General features: G+C 44.3%; 1 protein-coding gene across 1 annotated transcript; it reads left to right on the top strand.

Annotated features, from left to right (window-relative positions):
• The first annotated feature begins 471 nt into the window (after positions 1-471).
• Positions 472-18465, top strand: LRRN1 (leucine rich repeat neuronal 1). The gene is made up of 2 exons (XM_084530445.1): positions 472-600; positions 12940-18465. Exon 2 carries the CDS (start codon positions 13172-13174, stop codon positions 15320-15322), a length of 2151 nt encoding a protein of 716 aa, XP_084386571.1. The 5' UTR covers positions 472-600; positions 12940-13171; the 3' UTR covers positions 15323-18465.
• The last annotated feature ends 779 nt before the right edge of the window (positions 18466-19244 follow it).

Here is a 19244-nt window from a genome sequence, read left to right as displayed (position 1 = left end):
TGACAGCACTGTGGAGACACCTGGACAATGCCCTGATGAGGTGCTTTAACGGTCACTGCTCCCTGAGGCGGCCCCTAAAGGCTTCAGGACACTTCCAATGTAAGTGCCCTGCCCTACAGGCCCGTAGGGGCAGGGTCCCGTTGGTGCCAGAAGCACCCCAGGGTGCCCCTGTCCCCCCACAGCCCCAGGGGGTGCCCGGGGGCCGCCTCCCCTCAGCGTCCCCTCAGGGAGGGGCGCACAGAAAGGGGCGGGGGCCTTAACTCGAGGGGCGTGGCCTGAAGAGAGGGGGCGTGGCTGCGAGGTGGAGGCGTGGCTGCGCCCAAAGGGGCGTGGCTGCGAGAACGAGGGGCGTGGTTAAGCGGGAAAATGGGCGTGGCTAACCATCGCCCCGCCCCTCCGAGGCGGCTCAGCCAATGGCGGCGCAGCGCGTCATGTGACCGCCGGCCCCTACCCAGGTGCGCGCCGGCGGTAGCGGCACAGAGCGGGCGGCGGCGGCGGGCAGCGGGCGGCTCCGGGGGCCCCTCCGGCCGCTCAGCGCCGCCTCCTCCTCCCGCAGCCCTCGGCCGCTTCCCCCCCGCCGCTGCATGGAGCGCCCCGCCGGTAAGTGCCGGGCCGGCACCGGGAGGGGAGGGGACGGGCAGCGGGGGGAGCTGCGACCCCCGTGGGGATGCCCCCGGTCCGGCGCATCCCCGCGGGGGAAAGTTTTTTTTAATTATTTTTTTTATTCGCTATTTTTTATTATTTAAAAAAAAAAAAAAATTCCCTCTCTGATTTGCATGCGAATGGGAGCGTATCCCGGCAGATGTCTCGCCTCGCCCATTCAGCCGCAGGGGGCTGAGGAGGCTGCGGTGCAACAATAGCCCCTGGGAGCCGGCGGGGAGGCGCAGTGCTGAGCGGGGCCGCCCCCTCCCGAGGCCGGGGCCGCCGCTCCCCGCGGCGCTGCCGCCTGGCCCGGAGCCCCCGGGACACCCCCGGGACACCCCCGGCCCCGGCTGTGCCGGCAGACCCCGAAACAGCCCCGGTTATCGGAGAAAAACCGGTGTTTTTATCAAATTTCGCCTAGCTCATCGCGCTAACCAGCCTTTATCCTTTCAACTGTGAAACCCTCGGTGTTATTTTTTCATTATGGGGGCTGTGCTCCTGCTGGGAGCACCCAAACTTCGCAGCAACAAAGTTGGGCTCGGGGCTGTGCGGCGGGGCCCCGGGTGCCCGAGGTGCCTCGGCCGCAGCTCAGGGAAGAGCTGCCCAGGGCCATATTCCCCCAGCGAAGCCTTCCTCGCCCTGCCACGATCCAAAACCTGGTGCCCGGGCACCTGGCGAGGCGCTGGGGCTGGGTGCCGGCTGCCCCTGAGACGTGGCGCAGGCAGGAGGTGATGCTGCAGCCTTTGTTCGACTTCGCCCCGGCATCGCAGCCCTGCGGGAGCCCAGGAAAACTTTTGCTCATCGCTGCCTTGGCGGCAGCAGCAGCAGGGACACGGCGAGGAGAGCGCTGGGTGGTGGTGGGGATGCTGGAAGCACCTCCAGTGAATCACGGCCCCGCCAAGCAGCGCGGGGGCTGCGGCTCGCCGGGGTCGGCAGCTGCCGAAAATGCAGTTTGTGGTACTGAGGCTACCCAATTTCTGCTGGAGTTGCTGGTGGCCTTGATGGTAGGGGTGATGGAAATTCCAGGTTAATTTAAATGAGCATTTTTGAATTATTAAAAAAAAAAAATCCTATATGAATCATTATGGAGCTTTTATTTCTGTGCAAGGTATCAGTGAGTAAAGAAAGGGTTTTTCACCTCGGTGAGCAGGTTAGAGCTTTCAGGCAGGTTATTTCTGCTTGTTCTGGAACTGCTGCTTGCCCAGGTGAAGCCTGGTCCCAGGCTGGGCTTTGTGTCGGGCCCAGGCTAGGATCAGGCAGCAGAAAGAGACAAAACTGCAGAAAAAAGTTGAGTGCCATTTAAAAAAAAAAAAAAATGCTGTTAACAACCAGTGCCCTTCCATAAATCAGCGAAATAGCAAGATGATGGAAATGTTTACTGGGGAGCCCAACGTTCTCAGAAATAAAAAATCACTCTTTTCCTGCAGACTTGATATCTACAAGGATGACTGTTCTTTGAAGCCCTGATTAATATAAATGAGTTGTAATTTTCTGGCCAAGCCATCCCAGTTCACATATATTATTCCATTGGCAGACATGTGGTCTCCACAGCTGTCCCCTCATTTGTGTATGAAATGGAAACACTGGTGGCATTTGTAGGTTACCATAGCTACACGAACAATACACGTGTGATACTTCATCCCTCCAAGCTCAAGATTTTTTTCTGGCAGACATTTTGTAGACATAGAACCAAAAAAAATCTACAGAAAGTTTTTGGAAGCGCATGAATCCATTCGCCCCCTGTCTCTGTGTAACACCACAGCTCGTGGTGAGCCCATGTTTCAGGCTGATGCCAGCGGATTCTCTCTGCCCAGCTGGGAATGCCATCCTGTAGGATGAGGTTAAGTAATTAGCGGGGTCAGGCCTTTAGTGCTGTGGCAGGCACAAGATAGGATTTTCCTACAACCAACCTGTAGCATAGCAAGGGCTGGGCACAACCCAGCGGTGGGCTCCAGTGGGTGCCAGCCACCTGCCCAAACAATGTTCTTGTTTTCATCCTCATCTGCAGCCAACACCTACCTGGCTAGGTGAAGGAGATGGGTGCGTAAAAAAAAGGCATGAGGCTGCCTAAGGAACAGCTTTTGTTGGTATGTGATAAAACCAGTCAGTAATCTTGCTTCCCTGAGACCGAGTGCTTAAACTCTGAGAAGAGAGAGCAGAGGGCTACTTTGATAGCAAGCAGCCTGCTGAGCCTGCACTGGAATTAGCCTGATTTCCTGGCTTCTCCTCTTGCAGCTGAGGATATTTAAGCCCTCCACTAATGGACTTCATGAGGCCAGGAACAGGACGTGCCTCTGGACAGCTCTAGGAGGCGCCCAGATGAAAGTTCCTCCCAACTACATCCTCTCATTCATTGCTCCTGAAAGCCCTGCAACTTTATTCAAATTTTGTTTTCCAATTTGGATGTCATCTTTCATTTTTATCCATATGGCACTTAAGAAAAATACTGGATTGGCCTATTTTGTGTTGGCCTAATTCTCTTCCTCTTAAAGACAGCAGAAGTCTTTGGCATCAGTGGGAAGAGAATTAGTGTCTGCTCCTAAATTGTGCTGCAAAAGGTTAAATGTTCTGGTACCTGCACCTTCTAATTCAGAAGGTTTTAATTTGGTGATATAAGCCAGCCTCTTCTTGACCTTCCAGTTGACTGAATTCCCAAAACAATGGCAATAAGTTTTACTTGGGGTACAGTTTCTGAAGATCAAGTATGCCAGATGGGGTAGACACCCAATTTGTTCTGGTTTTGTTTATTTTTACTATGATTATTGCTCAGAGACAAGGCAAAGCACCTGTAACTAAATTTTGAAATACTTAGAAGGACGCTGTACTGAGAAGGCTCCTAAGTTCTCTAAGTACCATAGAGAAATGGCTCTTTCTCTGGTTTTCTTTTGCACGATGATCTTGCTATGTGATTGTCACAGAGTGCTGACCTGGAGCACTGCAGGACAGGGCTTTCCCTGGCCACTTCAGAAGTGTAAGTGGCCCGTTTGATACTGGAGGCAAAGGGCGCTTGCACGTTTTAGTTAGAAATTTCAGAGGCTGTCAGCATCTCGTTTCCAGGTATTTAACTTAACGAACTCTGTGGCTACAGCACTTCTGCATCTGTTGACTGTGATTAGGGCAGGAATCCCAGCTTTGTTTTGCAGCCAAGCCTCCCTTGAGGCAAATGGCAGTGGGTGCTTCTGGCTGAAGCAGCGCTCGGCCTGGTCCTGCAGTGGGCACAGCCCTCACCGTGTCCCCGTACGTCCCCATTCTGAGACCGCCTGATCCACTTCAAGGCAAAGGTTCCTCTTCTGTTACTGGAGTTCAGTACATGCAATAGAATCACAGAAGGGTTTGGGATGGAAGGGACCTTAAAGACCATGTATTTCCACCCTCCTGCCATAGGCAGGGACACTTCCCCCTAAACCAATACGATCAAAGCCCCATCCAGCCTGGCCTTGAGAACTTGAGGGATGGGGCCCCAAAACATCATGTGCTCCTTGGTCTCTCTTTGTAACTACATTTCTGCAGTCAACATAGCTTAAAAGTCATTAGCAAAATATGATCTTAGGAGTTAATTGTTCTGTAGAAGTAGGTTCCCACGGAGCTCCCTGTGAGCTGGTGAGCGCAGCAGCACAGCCCCGGGCAGCCACGACCCTTACACTTGCTGATGGCCTGGTCCTTCTGGACAAAGCTCTGTTTTGCTGTGTTTTTCATGGATTGGCCCACAGCATGGCAAAGAATCAAAGATGAGCTGCTAACAAACACAAATGGTATCTGGGACAATGACTGAGTTTGTCCAAAATCTGGTAGACTAGCATTTAAAAAAAAAAAAATCAGAGCTTGGATTGTCCTTTTTGTAATGTGGAGATGTTTGTCATTGTTACAATGGATCCTGCATATTCCTTTTTCATGCATCATTTCATTTATTTGATTAAACAAGTCCAAAAATACCTAGCAAATGCATACCTTGCTAATGTGCTGCATATAATTACTGGGATGCAGATGAGCTACTGATTGGCCTTGCTAAATTTTTAAATTACAAATGATCCATCACTCTAACAGAAATAGAGTAAATATTGACAGTTACAGAGATCCACCACTCACAATAGACGCTGCAGTGAATTGTAAATGCATTACAAAAATAACTGACATTACCTTACAGACGAACAACAGTTAAGGGAAGTAGTTGGAAAGGAAAAAAGACCTTTGGAGCAGGTCTTTCGGATGAATTCACCGTAGTGTGAGGCACTGAGCAAAGACAGATGGATGTTCTCTGTGAATTAGTTGGCAAGTAGGTTCTCCTTGAACTTTTTGTCCCATCTAAGTGAAAGAAGTCTAGTATGTAAAAATTAAACACTACTGCACCTGGATAGATAGCCTTAATTAGGTTAAGATTTATCTATAGAGGTTCAATAACTTAAACTTTTGAGAGAAGTAACTTCTGTTTTCTGCACTCTGCAGCAGTTTTGCAGGCAGTTATGAAATAAACCCATCTGCGGAAGAACTGCTGACTTGGCAATGACAAGACTGAGGACTAAAGCTAACGGAACAATTTACAGGTCTATTCTTAAACATACAAATATATTATTCATATATATCCATCGCGTGAACTCCTCAAAGAAGAATCATGATCTGATCTCTGCATAAAACAGTCTCAAAATGTAGGTGGCAGTTCAGATCGAACAAAATAGCTAAATACAGACTATTAATATTTTGTCCAGTCTCAGTTGACTGAGACGTGGCTTTCCGATGGCGTGGTCGATGCCCTGCTCTGTGCTTCAAGCAGCACTTCTTTACCGCTTGTGGAATGAAATAATGATGGAAAATGTGTATTTTCTCACTGCAGCATAACTGATGTTATCAGTTGTGAGTGGAGGATGTAGCAGGCCCAGAAAAATGGGAAACAGAAAAATGGGAAAACTTGATGTAGAAACCCACCGCAAAGCACAGCGAGCCTTGCTGGAAGTGGCAGCAGAGGGTCATTTAATACAGCCATCTGACTGCAGAGAAAATAACTTTTTTCATAGATCCGAGTAAAACCTCACCACAGCCTACTACCAAAACAAATCTCTGAGCACTTAATGGAATTACTTCTAGCCCATCTCAGCTTGGTGGAGTTCCAAACCTTTGTCTTGGTGCTAACAGCCTCTGTGTTAGATCTCTCAGCACCTCCCATGACAAATCGAGTTGTTGTTCCTGGTCTGTTCTCAGTCTTGAGTGAACAATAAGGGGTCTCCATATCAGGCCATTTGATAGATGGTTTTATTAGCAATTATATGTAAATATAGCTCAGAAATAAAGAATTGGATCTTGCAAGCACATAACTCCTGGAGAAAATCGATAAAAGTCTATTTTATTCTAGGGGCTGATGTCCGTTAAGCACACTACACGTATAATGTGAGTAGATATAGATGTAGGCTAATAATAAAATATAGATTAATACTTAATCACTTATAATTGAAAACTAAATACATAGTGCAGCCACGGGAAACAGTTACCAAAGGAGCAACAAGGACCAGCAAAAGGAACTGAATTTCTTATTTTTCCTTGCTTGAGGATACAGGACAGAAGCTGTATGGGACTTATTCTGTACACGTGTGTACACACACACACACACAGTTTTCATAACAAGTTGTATGCGTTTCCTAGAGCCAGCGCTATTATGTGGTAGTTTTAAAAATACATACTTAGATACCGATGCAGTTCAGATTTTATTTATCGGCTCCCATTTCTAGCAAAACGTTCTCTGGCATCACTGCTGTAGTAACAACTGCTTACTGCTGGGGTCTTCCCGTCTGCGGGGTTCCCGAATGACTCATAACGCTGGAGCTTGATCTAGAACTGGGTGGGAAGTAAAGTAATCACGCTGCCAGAAAGCCAGTCAGCAAAAAGAGGGGAAGAGGATTTTCTGTTGCTTGGTGAAAATCCCGTGGAGTTCTGGCATCCATTTTTCTTGTGGTTAAAAATATTTCTTCTGTGCTCCTTGTTTTATCGTTATTAACACTTCACTAGCAAAGCTGCCTCGTCTCACAGAGCAGTCAAAAAAACAAACCAGAAATTCAATTCCAAAGCCCAGCCCCATCTCCTAATTCTCCTGTTCTTTTAGCGCTAATTGGGGTTTGTTGTGGTGGTTGCTGGTTTTGGTTGTTAAAATTTTAATTTGGACTGTACTGACTGATAGTCTCTGCCTCGTCGTACCCGCGCTGCCCCAGCCGCAGGTAGCCCCACGAGTAACAAGCTGTTCAGATCCTTCCACTCGGATCAGAGATGTGGAGCGTGCCAAGACCAAATTCTGCCCCTTTCTGTTCTTTAATTAGAAGACTCAGTCAGATTTCTCTAATATTTGTCTTCTTTCATTCTTTAGCCAGCAGAAACGCTAAATGCAAAAAATAGTTGGAACAGGTCTTCCAAAATTAGTTATGCTCTGTAAATTTCTGACACTCTACAACCTAAAACCAATTAGGTTTAAATTCTCCCTAGCATTTAAAATATACAGAGGGATATGAATACATTACAGCGAGTACAGTTGGAAATGAACAAATCTCCATAGTGCTTCATCCCTCATCAAGCCCAGTATCTCTGAGCTGTTTGCAGCGAATATTTGGGTGTGCTCACGGGTAGCAGGGAGCTTTGCCACCTCCGTGCAGCCGCCCCAACCGCTCAGCACCTCAGGGCGAGGGCAGGACTGGGGCAGGCACCTCGCTGCCCAGCTTGCTGCAGGTACTTGGCTTTGCAGGGCAAAGAGCAATGAGGGAAGGCTCCTGGTGTTGGCTTTTAACCCAGTGATGGAAACTGTGTGGCTGGTTGTCAGGAAGGCCAATCTGCTGAATTAATTTCATCTGGTAAATACACAGAACGAGGCTGATCAGCGGGGGCATGGTTCTTCTCCAGTGAATGAAATAAAAGCTTTACTACTGCCTTCGTACTGAGTACGAGCAGACCCTGTGTAGGAGGAGTGAAAACGAGAGGCACGGGCAATAAAAGAACAGCCTACATTTTCTCAAGATTTAACTGTTTCCCTATAAAAATAAACATTTTCTTATGAAAATAAACATAGAAATTAGATAGCAAGTTGAGTTTCCAATGCATGAATATTACTACTGAACAAACATCTTTTTAGGTTTTCGAGGCTTTTAAATGCTTTTATGAGTTTCTCTTTGCTAAAGAACAAACAAACAGACTATATAATTTGACAGCCCGTTGTTCAGAAGCACTTATTATTTCTGATGTTTCTAATGTGACTTATTAATGGTAATTTGCAAGAGGTTTTCAGACAGATGACAGGAGCAGGGGCACAATTCCACGGCTGATTTGCTGGGCCATCAGGATACAGGGACTGAGCTCTGCACTGGAGCCGTCTCCCTGTGCTCAGGATCAGTACCTGAATGAAAAGAACCTCTCTGCTACAAATTTACTTCACTATTTTAATGAAAAACATTGTATCAGATGCAAGTCTTAAAAATAAGCCCACAATAAATTACAAATTTTAAAGATGTCAGATTTAATATGTTGTTTCTGCGGTGCGAGTATTATGAAGAGGACGCTCTTTGCATTTCTTCTACGGAGATAAGACTGGTATTGTTCAAAAGAGCCCAGATAAAGCGTGCTGAGGTTGTCTTCTGAAATACAGCGAAGCGCTTTCTCATCAGAGCTTTCCCTGCTTCCCCAGAGCTTTCCCTGAAATTAAACACTGACTGTATTTTGATGGAATGTGCGAACAGACAAAAAAGAGGAAGATACAATTTTAAAAGCAAGGCATTACTTGCAGGAAAAAAAAATAAAACATAACAAAACCTTAAATATTACAAATCCCTGAAGATGTGTTTTGAAGCTTTCATACCATTATTACATGTTCTAAAATCCCTTGTTTATGTCTCTGCTTTTAATAACAAACTCGGATTTTCAGATCCTGGTATACATTTTTAACTGACTTGCACCCTTCTAGCTTGACTTCCCTGTGTTTTATACAATTCCGTCTTGTGAGTATCTCATTTCGTGATGACATCTGAGACTTTAGAAACTTTAATATAAAAGGCTTGCTATCAGACACGATTCCTCAGTTTTTTTCTAGACAGACAGGACCGCACTGGTAAATTCAATTCCTGGGAGAGGAGTGCTTACAGCAGGTTAGCCCTACATGACCTTGCCCATAACCCCAAATCCAGCCTCCTCCTCTGGGATGTGCGCAAGGTCACCGATGCTCTTGGCTGCACTAAGACCCGATGATGGTGCCTCAACGCTCCTGGTGACATTCTGCATTGTGCTCGCTGTGTAACCGCTTAGTGGGCACACGTACCTGTACGCAGGAGCTTCCCTGGCACTGAGGAGGGGAATCGAGGCAGCTGCACGGGTCACTAGCACAACAGCACAATGGACGGGTTTCCAAAAGGTCCCTGGGTTTCCAAAAGGGTACCTACGTTACTGAGGTTCAACACATGAGAATGGCACCGTGGGGAAGCAGGGGGGTGCTGTGGGTCAGCCCGTGCTTCTGGCTCACAGCAAGTGCAAAATAAGTCGCTTGTCTTAGCCTGAGTAATTTTCTTCCTGTATCTGATCCCTCAGACTTTTACCTGGGCATGTGTAGCATGCATGGCTGCCAAGCCAGACCTATGCTGATGCTACCTGCAATGTGAAAGAAATTCTGCAAGAATGAGCCCCTTGACTGTGAAGAGGGGCAAGCTGTTGTGTGGCAGCACTGCTGTTTCAGGGCAGACATCCAACTGTCCCCGTGCAACCTGTATTTCCTTTTCAGCAGTTTTTAACAGTGACCACTAATTCAGCTGCCACGGAAGTGACAATGCTTTGCCTTCCTGCAACCAAGACAAATTTGACATCAATTTCTGTAGCTGGGCAGTTAGCTATGAACACTTTTGTGAACAGATTCTTTCAGGAGTATTTCTCCATGGTGTCCCTTTACTGCACTGTGGATTTAACCCTACTGTTTTTTGGATCTCCCAAACACCTGGAGGACCTCTAGCAGCCTCCAGCAGGGCTGCCAGCACACACCTCTTCCCACCAGGCAGGAAAGCTGAAACAGAGGACCTTCTGCTCCAGAACCCAACGCCCCCCATTTCCCTACCCTTCTGCTTTCTTTGGCCAAACAAATTCTCAGTATTGAGCAGTTTGTTGAACCTAGCCAGAAAGGGAAGCTATGCACAGACTGGTATTCGGGTTCTCCCCAGTGCGTTTCCAAGAAGGAAGACGCAGGAATGATGTGAACTTTTTCTGTCTGCAAGAAATACAAAAAAGCTGATAGCCCAGAGAGCAGCTGTGATTTGCTTACTGACTAAAAGGTGGTTTCTTAATGCACTGGGTACTGAGAGGTGCTATGGAAAATGTATTTATTGAGCCCCTGGAAAATAATTCCCTCCATCTCTCTCCTATAAAATTAAGCAGTATTTCTGTTGATACCAAGTTAACACCTGTAATGACTGTTGTGGTGGGCTGGTGCACTAGGAAATAGGATTGCACTGAACTAGGAAAGGTACAGGATGCTGGAAGCTGATGCCCAAAGCCCAGAGCTGCTGCCGAGCTTCTCCAGGAGCAGCTCACAAGGCCAGGGCAGCCTGCAGCTTCCACCACTGTCTCACACCCCCTCAATATTTAGGGGAAGTTTCTCCACCCAGTATTTTAAACAGAAATACATTTTTAACACACAGTTAAAACAAGTGCCACGGATCACAAGACCCCCATTAAATATTATTTTCAGAAGAAAAAAAGCTAAGATGTTCTGACCTGATCCATCTATTTACTTATAAGCTTGTAGTGCGCTTTTTCACTGAATTTTTAGTTCCCCAGAGCGATGGATGTGGCTGTGCAGCACAAGCAGCAGGTACAGCAAAAGTCCATGGTGTGGCTTTTCCCTTACGCGGCGGCCTCTTGACCATCATCCACAAAGCACGGCATTAAAAGGGACCGGGGCATGTGGAGCTGAGCAGAATTTACTTTTTGATTGCGCTGCCTTTTCATTTATAGCCTCATCCATGCTGCCCTGGGCTGGAGGAGATCGGAGACAATAATGTGCGGGTCATCTCTAAAGAACATTTCCCAGTTAAAGAGAGTTAAATCCATTGGCAGTAGAAAATAACTAGAGAAGAGAAATGTCACTGGTAACTTGTAAAATCATGCGTCTGCAGTGACCAAACCCCAGAAGTCTGTTCAGTGAACCCAGAGATGCCTTCTTGCCGAGGAGGAACAATAAACGCACCATGCAAGTAAAAGGATAGAAATATTCAACAAAGAAAGGTTCCAGTTATATATTTTTTTTAAATGTAGATGTGTTCCCACATTTTAAAAGAAGCTTTGAAATCTTTTTCGGGCAGTTTCATTTTTAAAGTATTACACAACTCATGCAACTACATCAGAGTTAAATCAGCGCTAAGGCATCCGCAGGAGTAGCGCTTTCGGAGGCAGGGGCTGCTCCCTGCTGTCCTACCTGGAGCAGAGGGATAGGACAGCCTCTGGAGGAACGCCTCTTTGGAGCCACATCACCTCCTGCAGCGGTACCTGCAGGGTAACTGGAGCCAGAATGACTCAGTGCACATCAGCTTCCATCACTCTGCAGTAACAACAGATATGGTTACTTTTACAGTGCTATTAGGATTATTTTTTTAATGCAGTTAATGTCTTAATTTTTGGATCAGGTGGAAGTTATTTGACAAGGAATGCTTGTCCTACATTTGGCTTTCCCCCCTCCAGTGGGGTCTTCTCATCCCAAATTGAAACATTCGCTACCAGACCGAAAATCTAACTCAACAGGGTCAAATGCTTTCCGGGTTACATTCCTGCTTCCCTTCCCCCAACACACACCCACAGAACACGTCAACATGCCAACAGAAAAATGCTCTTTGGTGTGTGCTGCTTACAGTGTATAGTAACCTGAAATAAATACGGTGTCATTATTCAATATGCTGACCAGATTCTGGAATAAAATTGTAATATAAATGTCGTGCCTGTTGCCATTATCTAGAGGACTAGAACTATTTTAAAAGTTGTGTTTAGTTCTGTTATTTTATATAGCAGTAACTTTTGTGGGCTTTGATTAGGTTCTGGTTTTTAATAATAGCTATTTCCCTCTTTCTACTATTAGTCTACCCGTGCTACATTCTCACAGACATAACACAACTTGATTATTTCAGTTACGAAAAAAAAAAAAAGCCCAAATCTCATCTGGATCCCTCAACTGCAGTCACCATAGCACGAGATACAGAGCGTCACCTCAAATTCTGAGAGGCCTGATTTATCAATCATTATTCAGATTTGTTGCGTGCCTTGCTCAGGTATCCTTTGTATTTAATTTAACCGCCACCACGATCACCAGGAGGAGAAAAACAGTTCAGCCAGCACCACCGAAAGCAAGGCCCGCCTCTGAGCTGGAAGTTCAGCAGTGGTTGCATTGAACGGCGCAGACCTCGCGCTGCATCGTTGCACATACAGGAGAAAGTCTCATAATTGTATCCGTGCTTGTTACAGCACAACAAATAGATGGGTTTGCATACAACAGACTGTTTCTTGTAGTTTACCTTTTCCACAAAGAATTGGAAAGATTTTATCAAGTTTAGTCATTTCCTTGAATGTGTGCTTAGACTCACAACACAGCAGGTTTTCTGGTGTACACTGGACACCACCGGGTTAATTTAAACATGCTCTTTGATGAGTAACTTCAGGCTAAAAGAGGTACCAATCCTGTGGTTTATACAATGCACTGGAATCGGGGTAAATAATCCACACGTGACACAATGCAGAACGAGCAGCTAAAATAAGGGCAGTACGTTCATTTAATTACATTTAGTGTTACTGTGTGGTGCTTAGCTGGATTAAGTCTAAACTGTTATCTGGAACTGATCTGATTAACTTTGATGAATTTTGGCAAAGTTCTTATGCATTTGGCTTGAAACTTATAAAACGACATCTTCCTATCCCAAAATACCTGAAATGCAAGGCAGTGGGACTGCGATGGCAGCCTGAACTCTACCTGGGATCGTGTTCTGAACGCTCCTTTGGGACCCACCCATCCCCACACGCATATCCTACATCCTTGGCACTTCCCAAGCTGTTCAAACAAATATTGCATAGTAAAACTGAAAGATATCTGAAAGTTTTCTCTTCAGCTGATTACATGTATTGTTAGAACCACTTGGGAGCTATCAGAGTTCCAAAACGTACACACTTCACCAAGTAGGAATTTTCCTAAGAGATCTAATGTTAATTTACTTAAAACTGTCTTCGGATACTTCTCTTTAAAGGATGAAGAAATCAAAGAATATACTAAGTGTATGTGAGATAAGCATAACATATATCCCTGTCTGTTTTCAGGAACATCTTCAGGCACCGATTTGCAGAAGATCCTGGGACACAGAGGAGCGGCTGAGAGCCTTCAGACCATTTCTTGTCTTCTCTAACCTTAGAAAATCGACTTTCATCTTCTGGATGACCAAGCCTTTCACCCTAAATTTTAAGCTTTACATTTTCTTCCTGACAACAAATTACACGCTCAATTTATTGTTACTTTAAGGGGCTGGAGAGCTGAACTCACTAGCTGACCAGCATGGCTAAGATTAGATTGGTTTTAACTGTTTGCCAGTTGGTGCTAGAATTGTTGATGAATTCACTAACTGAGTCTTCCGTACAGAGCAATGAATGTCCACAGCTTTGTGTATGTGAAATCAGGCCATGGTTTACACCGCAGTCAACGTACAGGGAAGCCACAACAGTTGACTGCAATGACCTTCGCCTAACAAAAATCCCCAGCAATCTTTCCAGTGACACTCAAGTCCTTCTGTTACAAAGCAACAATATCGCAAAGACCACAGACGAACTCCAACAGTTGTTTAATTTAACAGAATTAGATTTTTCACAAAATAACTTCACAAGTATCAAAGACGTGGGGCTCTCAAACCTTACTCAGCTAACGACCTTGCACCTGGAGGAGAACCAGATCACGGAGATGACTGACTACTGCTTGCAAGACCTTTGCAACCTTCAGGAGTTATATATAAATCATAATCAGATCAGCAGCATTTCCGCAAATGCATTCTCTGGCCTGAAGAATCTTTTAAGACTACATCTCAACTCCAACAAATTAAAGGTTATTGACAGCCGTTGGTTTGACTCTACTCCTAACTTAGAGATTCTGATGATCGGAGAAAATCCAGTGATTGGAATACTAGATATGAACTTCAAACCACTCTCCAATTTAAGGAGTCTGGTTTTGGCAGGTATGTATCTCACAGACATCCCTGGCAATGCCTTGGTAGGCTTGGATAGTCTTGAAAGTCTTTCCTTCTATGACAACAAATTGGTAAAAGTCCCTCAGCTGGCGCTTGAGAAGGTTCCCAATCTAAAATTTCTGGATCTCAACAAAAACCCCATTCATAAAATTCAAGAAGGTGATTTTAAAAACATGCTCAGATTGAAAGAGCTTGGAATCAATAACATGGGAGAACTCGTTTCCGTCGATAGGTACGCGCTGGACAACCTGCCTGAACTCACCAAGCTTGAAGCCACCAACAACCCAAAGCTGTCTTACATACACCGTTTGGCATTTCGCAACGTTCCTGCCCTGGAGAGCCTGATGCTGAACAACAATGCCTTGAATGCCGTCTACCAAAAAACAGTGGAATCCCTCCCAAACCTGCGTGAGATCAGTATCCACAGTAACCCGCTCAGGTGCGACTGTGTCATTCACTGGATCAACTCAAACAAAACCAACATCCGTTTCATGGAGCCTCTCTCCATGTTCTGCGCCATGCCTCCCGAGTACAGAGGGCAGCAGGTGAAGGAGGTGCTGATCCAGGATTCAAACGAGCAATGTCTTCCAATGATCTCGCACGAGACCTTTCCAAATCACTTAAACTTGGACATCGGCATGACGGTGTTTTTAGATTGTCGGGCCATGGCAGAACCCGAGCCAGAAATTTACTGGGTCACTCCTCTGGGAAATAAAGTAACTGTTGAAAGTCTCTCCGACAAATACAAGCTGAGTAGCGAGGGTACCTTGGAAATCTCCAACATTCAGATCGAAGACTCGGGGAGGTACACTTGTGTGGCTCAAAACATAGAAGGCGCTGACACGAGGGTCGCTACTATCCGGGTGAACGGGACGCTCTTGGATGGTACCCAGGTTCTGAAAATCTACGTCAAGCAAGCCGAATCGCATTCCATTTTAGTTTCTTGGAAGGTTAACTCCAATGTCATGACTTCCAATTTAAAATGGTCATCAGCTACTATGAAGATTGACAACCCTCACATTACGTACACTGCTCGGGTCCCCGTTGATGTACACGAATATAACCTCACGCATTTACAACCATCTACAGATTATGAAGTGTGTCTAACCGTGTCAAACATCCATCAACAAACACAGAGGTCCTGCGTTAATGTTACAACAAAAAATGCAGCTTTTGCGCTAGATATTTCAGATCAAGAAACCAGCACTGCTCTTGCGGCAGTAATGGGATCAATGTTTGCCGTTATTAGTCTTGCCTCCATTTCTGTTTACATTGCAAAAAGATTTAAGAGAAAAAACTACCACCATTCCTTGAAAAAATATATGCAAAAGACCTCTTCAATCCCACTGAACGAGCTCTATCCTCCACTTATTAATCTCTGGGAAGGTGACAGTGAAAAGGACAAGGATGGTTCTGCAGAGACCAAGCCAACCCAAGTCGACACATCCAGAAGCTATTACATGTGGTAACTCAGAGGATATTTTGCTTCTGGTAGTAAGGAGCACAAAGACTTTTTTGCTTTATTCTGCAAAAACGAGAAGTTGAAGACTTTTGTATTTTTGACTTTGCTAGCTTGTGGCAGAGTGGTGAGGACAGGTGGATATTTCAGAATTTTTTAGTATAGCGTATCGCAATTGTTTGACACAAATGGCAGCTTCACCTAGCTCCCAGTTTCTTTTTTTTTTTTTTTTTTCTTCCTTCTTTTAGTTATTGTGCTAAACTTAACGCTGTTCTAACTACAGTGCTGAATACAATTAATGAGAGGCTGGGGTTACCCCGTGATTCAAACGTAGCACAACCCCGTTCCTTTGAAGCCATCAGTAGAGTACAGTATCTTGCAAAGCTAACATACAGTTTTGAAACTGCATTGAACTAGTTTTGTAACACTGGTCTGAGGACTCAAACCGAGAAAAGGAGACCCTGAATGATGTTAGTTGACTGTACTGTAATGTTGTATCAACTGATTTGAATGTTTTTGACTTTGAACAATGAATTATATTTTCATTTTCTTTTTGTAGTTGTTGAAAAGGCTTAGGTAAAGCTAACAGGCAATAGAAAACGTACATCCAGTTTTTTAGTGTAACAGACTAAATGTTAATTGTTCTCTTATTCTTTTTATTATATTTAGTAGACACTTTTGAAGAATACTAGACTTTTGTTGTGCTTAAGCCACCAACACATGGTGTTTAATGAAGGCGGAGCTATAATAAATTTAGTTTTGTTCTGATTTTTTATTTTAGAAGTCACAATAATGTATTGGTTTTAGATGTCACTAGTTTGACTGGTGATCATGTTTTGACATAAAATATATCCAAAACGTTATATAAAAATATTGTGGTTTTCTCTTGATGGAATTACACTTCAAAGTTGCAGGGATGTTGTTTTTTTTTAACACATTTTTTTAATAGCAGTGTTTTCTCTGCACTGGATGCAAAATATTGAAAATAATTTAGAAATATATATCAGTATGGCTTTTAGACTGTAACATGCAGAATCAAAACTGTTTGGCATAAGGCACACAGCAAAAAAAAAATCATTGTGAAACGAAAAAAAGTTTCCTTTTTGTATATTCTTCTGTTTGTATTTTGAGCTAAGACAGAAACGAAGCTGACATTTAGCTGTCATTATGATCAGTTAGAAAAACAAACAACTCACTGCTACCAAGCTGAAATAAAACTGTTGAATTCTGGCATACACATTAAAAAAAAAAAAAAAGAAAAAAAATGTGAACTGGATTAATGTTCTTTCAAAAGCAGAAATTAAGATAGCTAAAACTATAAAAACAGTAAAAGTTTGGGTCCAATATAGAACTGTATTTGTTACAGGCTTAAAATTAAGCAGTACTCTCAGTATTTTACTGAATTAGTACACTAAAAGTGGAAAACCTCCAAAAGCAGTGGTGTTTGTGTGCAAGCACTGGGTATAATATAAACGCAGTTGAACCTACAGAAGCTTTGTACCTTGTCTGTTCTGAATCCACTCAAGTTCTCAGCAGGGACTGCACACGAGTCACAAGCAGGGTGGGTTTCTGGTGAAGCATTTGGTTATGGTTACACGAGATACTTAATCAGCAAGCACAGAATTTTCTACGCTTTATGACCACTTTATGTCAGTGTGCAACCTTTTCAATGTTTTTACATACCAAATAGGTTTGTGGTGAGTAAAAGTTAATTGTTAAAATAATGGATGTGCCTGGATTTTGGGGTTGAAGTTTTTTAACTCACTAACTTACCGAAAAAATAAAGAAAAAAGAAAAAAAAAAAAAAGACAATTATAGAGCTCCCCCAAAAATTTCAAATAGACAGCTTCAAACTTCTTTCTCCTCTACAGCCAACTGTCTGAAAATGAGACAAGTTATCTGCATAGTTCACTAATACAGTGCTTTGGTGCAAAAACTCCAGTATGCGTCTCAGAGACATGCCTTGTTGATCTTGCATTTCAATGTAAAGCTCAGTGAAGGTATTAATAATGCATTTAAATCAAGTACTTCTGCTATACACAATATTTTATATGTTCATGAGATCTCAAATTTTTAATCACGATAGCTGTACGTTGGGATTAGGCAGGCGTCTTTTAGTCATGGAGGAGTAGCATGCTGAAAACATTTATTGTCACCTTCTCCTGTACTTAATTTTCATGTTAATGGAAATTCTCCTCTTGCCTTCTCCTCCAGAAAAGCTTCAGAGCAATAATTACCATCTTGTCTATATGCTATTCTCACCTTAAAACTGCCTCTATTATTCTAACGGTGATGATGAATTAAAACTGAGATCTCTTTTGCAGTGAAGGTTCACTCTACTTTTTCCAGAGAAAAGACACAGCGAGGACGAGGTTGACAGCAAAATTACGGCTCCCAACTTGTGTGACATCAGAAAGTTCTCTTAGAAAGTAATTACTGAACAGGTATCAGAAGCTGCAGAGCAAGCCCCTTTCTCCACCACCTGCCTGCAGCACTCGTGCAGCTATGCCATAAATACTCGGTACCAAGATCATGCCAACCTCTCGGCCCCCAGTCGAACCGGTGGAGGAGCCGTGGAGCAGGAGGAAGGAGCAACTCACCAATTTGATCAGCAACCACCCGACAGCAGCTGGGGGTACAGGAAGCAGAGCAGCGTTTAATATGTTCCCTTCCACTGGGGGAATTACGTGCCTGTTGCTCCCTGCAGACCTATTTGGAAGAGTTATGTCATTTGTTATCATTAGAGTGATGCTGTTCAAGAACAGCAAGAGGAAACGGCTTCCTGACAGTCATACCCTTCTGGATGTGCTGGTCTGTAATGTTTCAGGGTAGCTGCTGTAGCTGGGGCTCTGGCAGAGAGATGCAGGTTACCTGAGAACAGCTGAACAGCCAGAACCCCCGAGCTAATGCTGCATTTTCTGCACATACAGCCACCAGTGATAAGTATTTTCAGCCTTGTAATCTGTCCCCTTGGAGCTCTGTACGGTTCTCCTGGAAACTTAAAATTCTGCTAATAAAAGAAAAAGTAAAATAGCGGGTAAGAGATTAATGACATGTGGCATACAATCTTAGCAAATAACCTTCAACCTTGTCCTAACAATTTTGTGCTTGCAGTTCATTGTAAGCAAAAATAAAAATACTCTGTTTGCCTAATTGCCTTCAAAATGTATTTGCATCTACCATTTGCTGCAGACAAAAACACCCCCAGTTTGCTCCAAAGCAGAGATTGAGCCTGGCTGCTTTAAAAACAGCATGGGAAAAAAAAAAAAAAAAAAAAAAAAAAAAAAGGAAAAAAAGAAAACATTGTTATCTTTGATTTGGCTAAGAGTTTAGAAATGAGTAAGAGTAGATATTTCATACCCAACTAAACTTTTGCAGCGTTATTTCCACTTGATCGCCCCCAAATGAAATCTCTCTGTCCCCTGAAGAGTAAGTAGCTCAGTCAAGTGTGGTACTCGGTGCTCCAGCTACAAGCATTTTGCATTTCCTCACCTAAATCTGAGCCTCCTCTTGGACTGAGGGGATATTTTCACCCATGGGCCCAGGCTCCTACTGGAGATGGTCATGGATTACAGAGCAGATACACCTGATGCTTTTGGCAAGCTGTGCTCTGCCCTCCAACCCCACCTCCTCAATGCATACTGCTACTGAAAGGAGGTTACAAAGAGAAAATGCGGGCAGTTTGGACCACTGGTTTCACCGTAGGTAGATCTGAATAATCCTGGCTACACCCTGCAATCCTCAATTCCTTTGATAAACACTACAAAACGTGCCAGAACTGGAAAAAGGTCAGCATGTCTGAGATGCATTGACAAGTACATAAACTTGCCCCATGACAGGCCAGGACACAAGTGATAAAAGGGGCCTCTGAGTTCTGCCAAGGAAAACTAATTGGGCAACTCCCCTCACTTTGTGCTGGCAACCCTGAAAAC

Source organism: Aythya ferina (assembly GCF_964211825.1).
Source record: "Aythya ferina genome assembly, chromosome: 10".
NCBI classification, from domain to species: Eukaryota; Metazoa; Chordata; class Aves; order Anseriformes; family Anatidae; genus Aythya; species Aythya ferina.
This window is presented reverse-complemented; position numbering and strand designations above follow the sequence as displayed.

Coding starts and splice junctions, on each gene's coding strand:
- LRRN1 (XM_084530445.1), top strand. CDS start 13,172: ATGGCTAAGATTAGATTGGTTTTAACTGTTTGCCAGTTGGTGCTAGAA.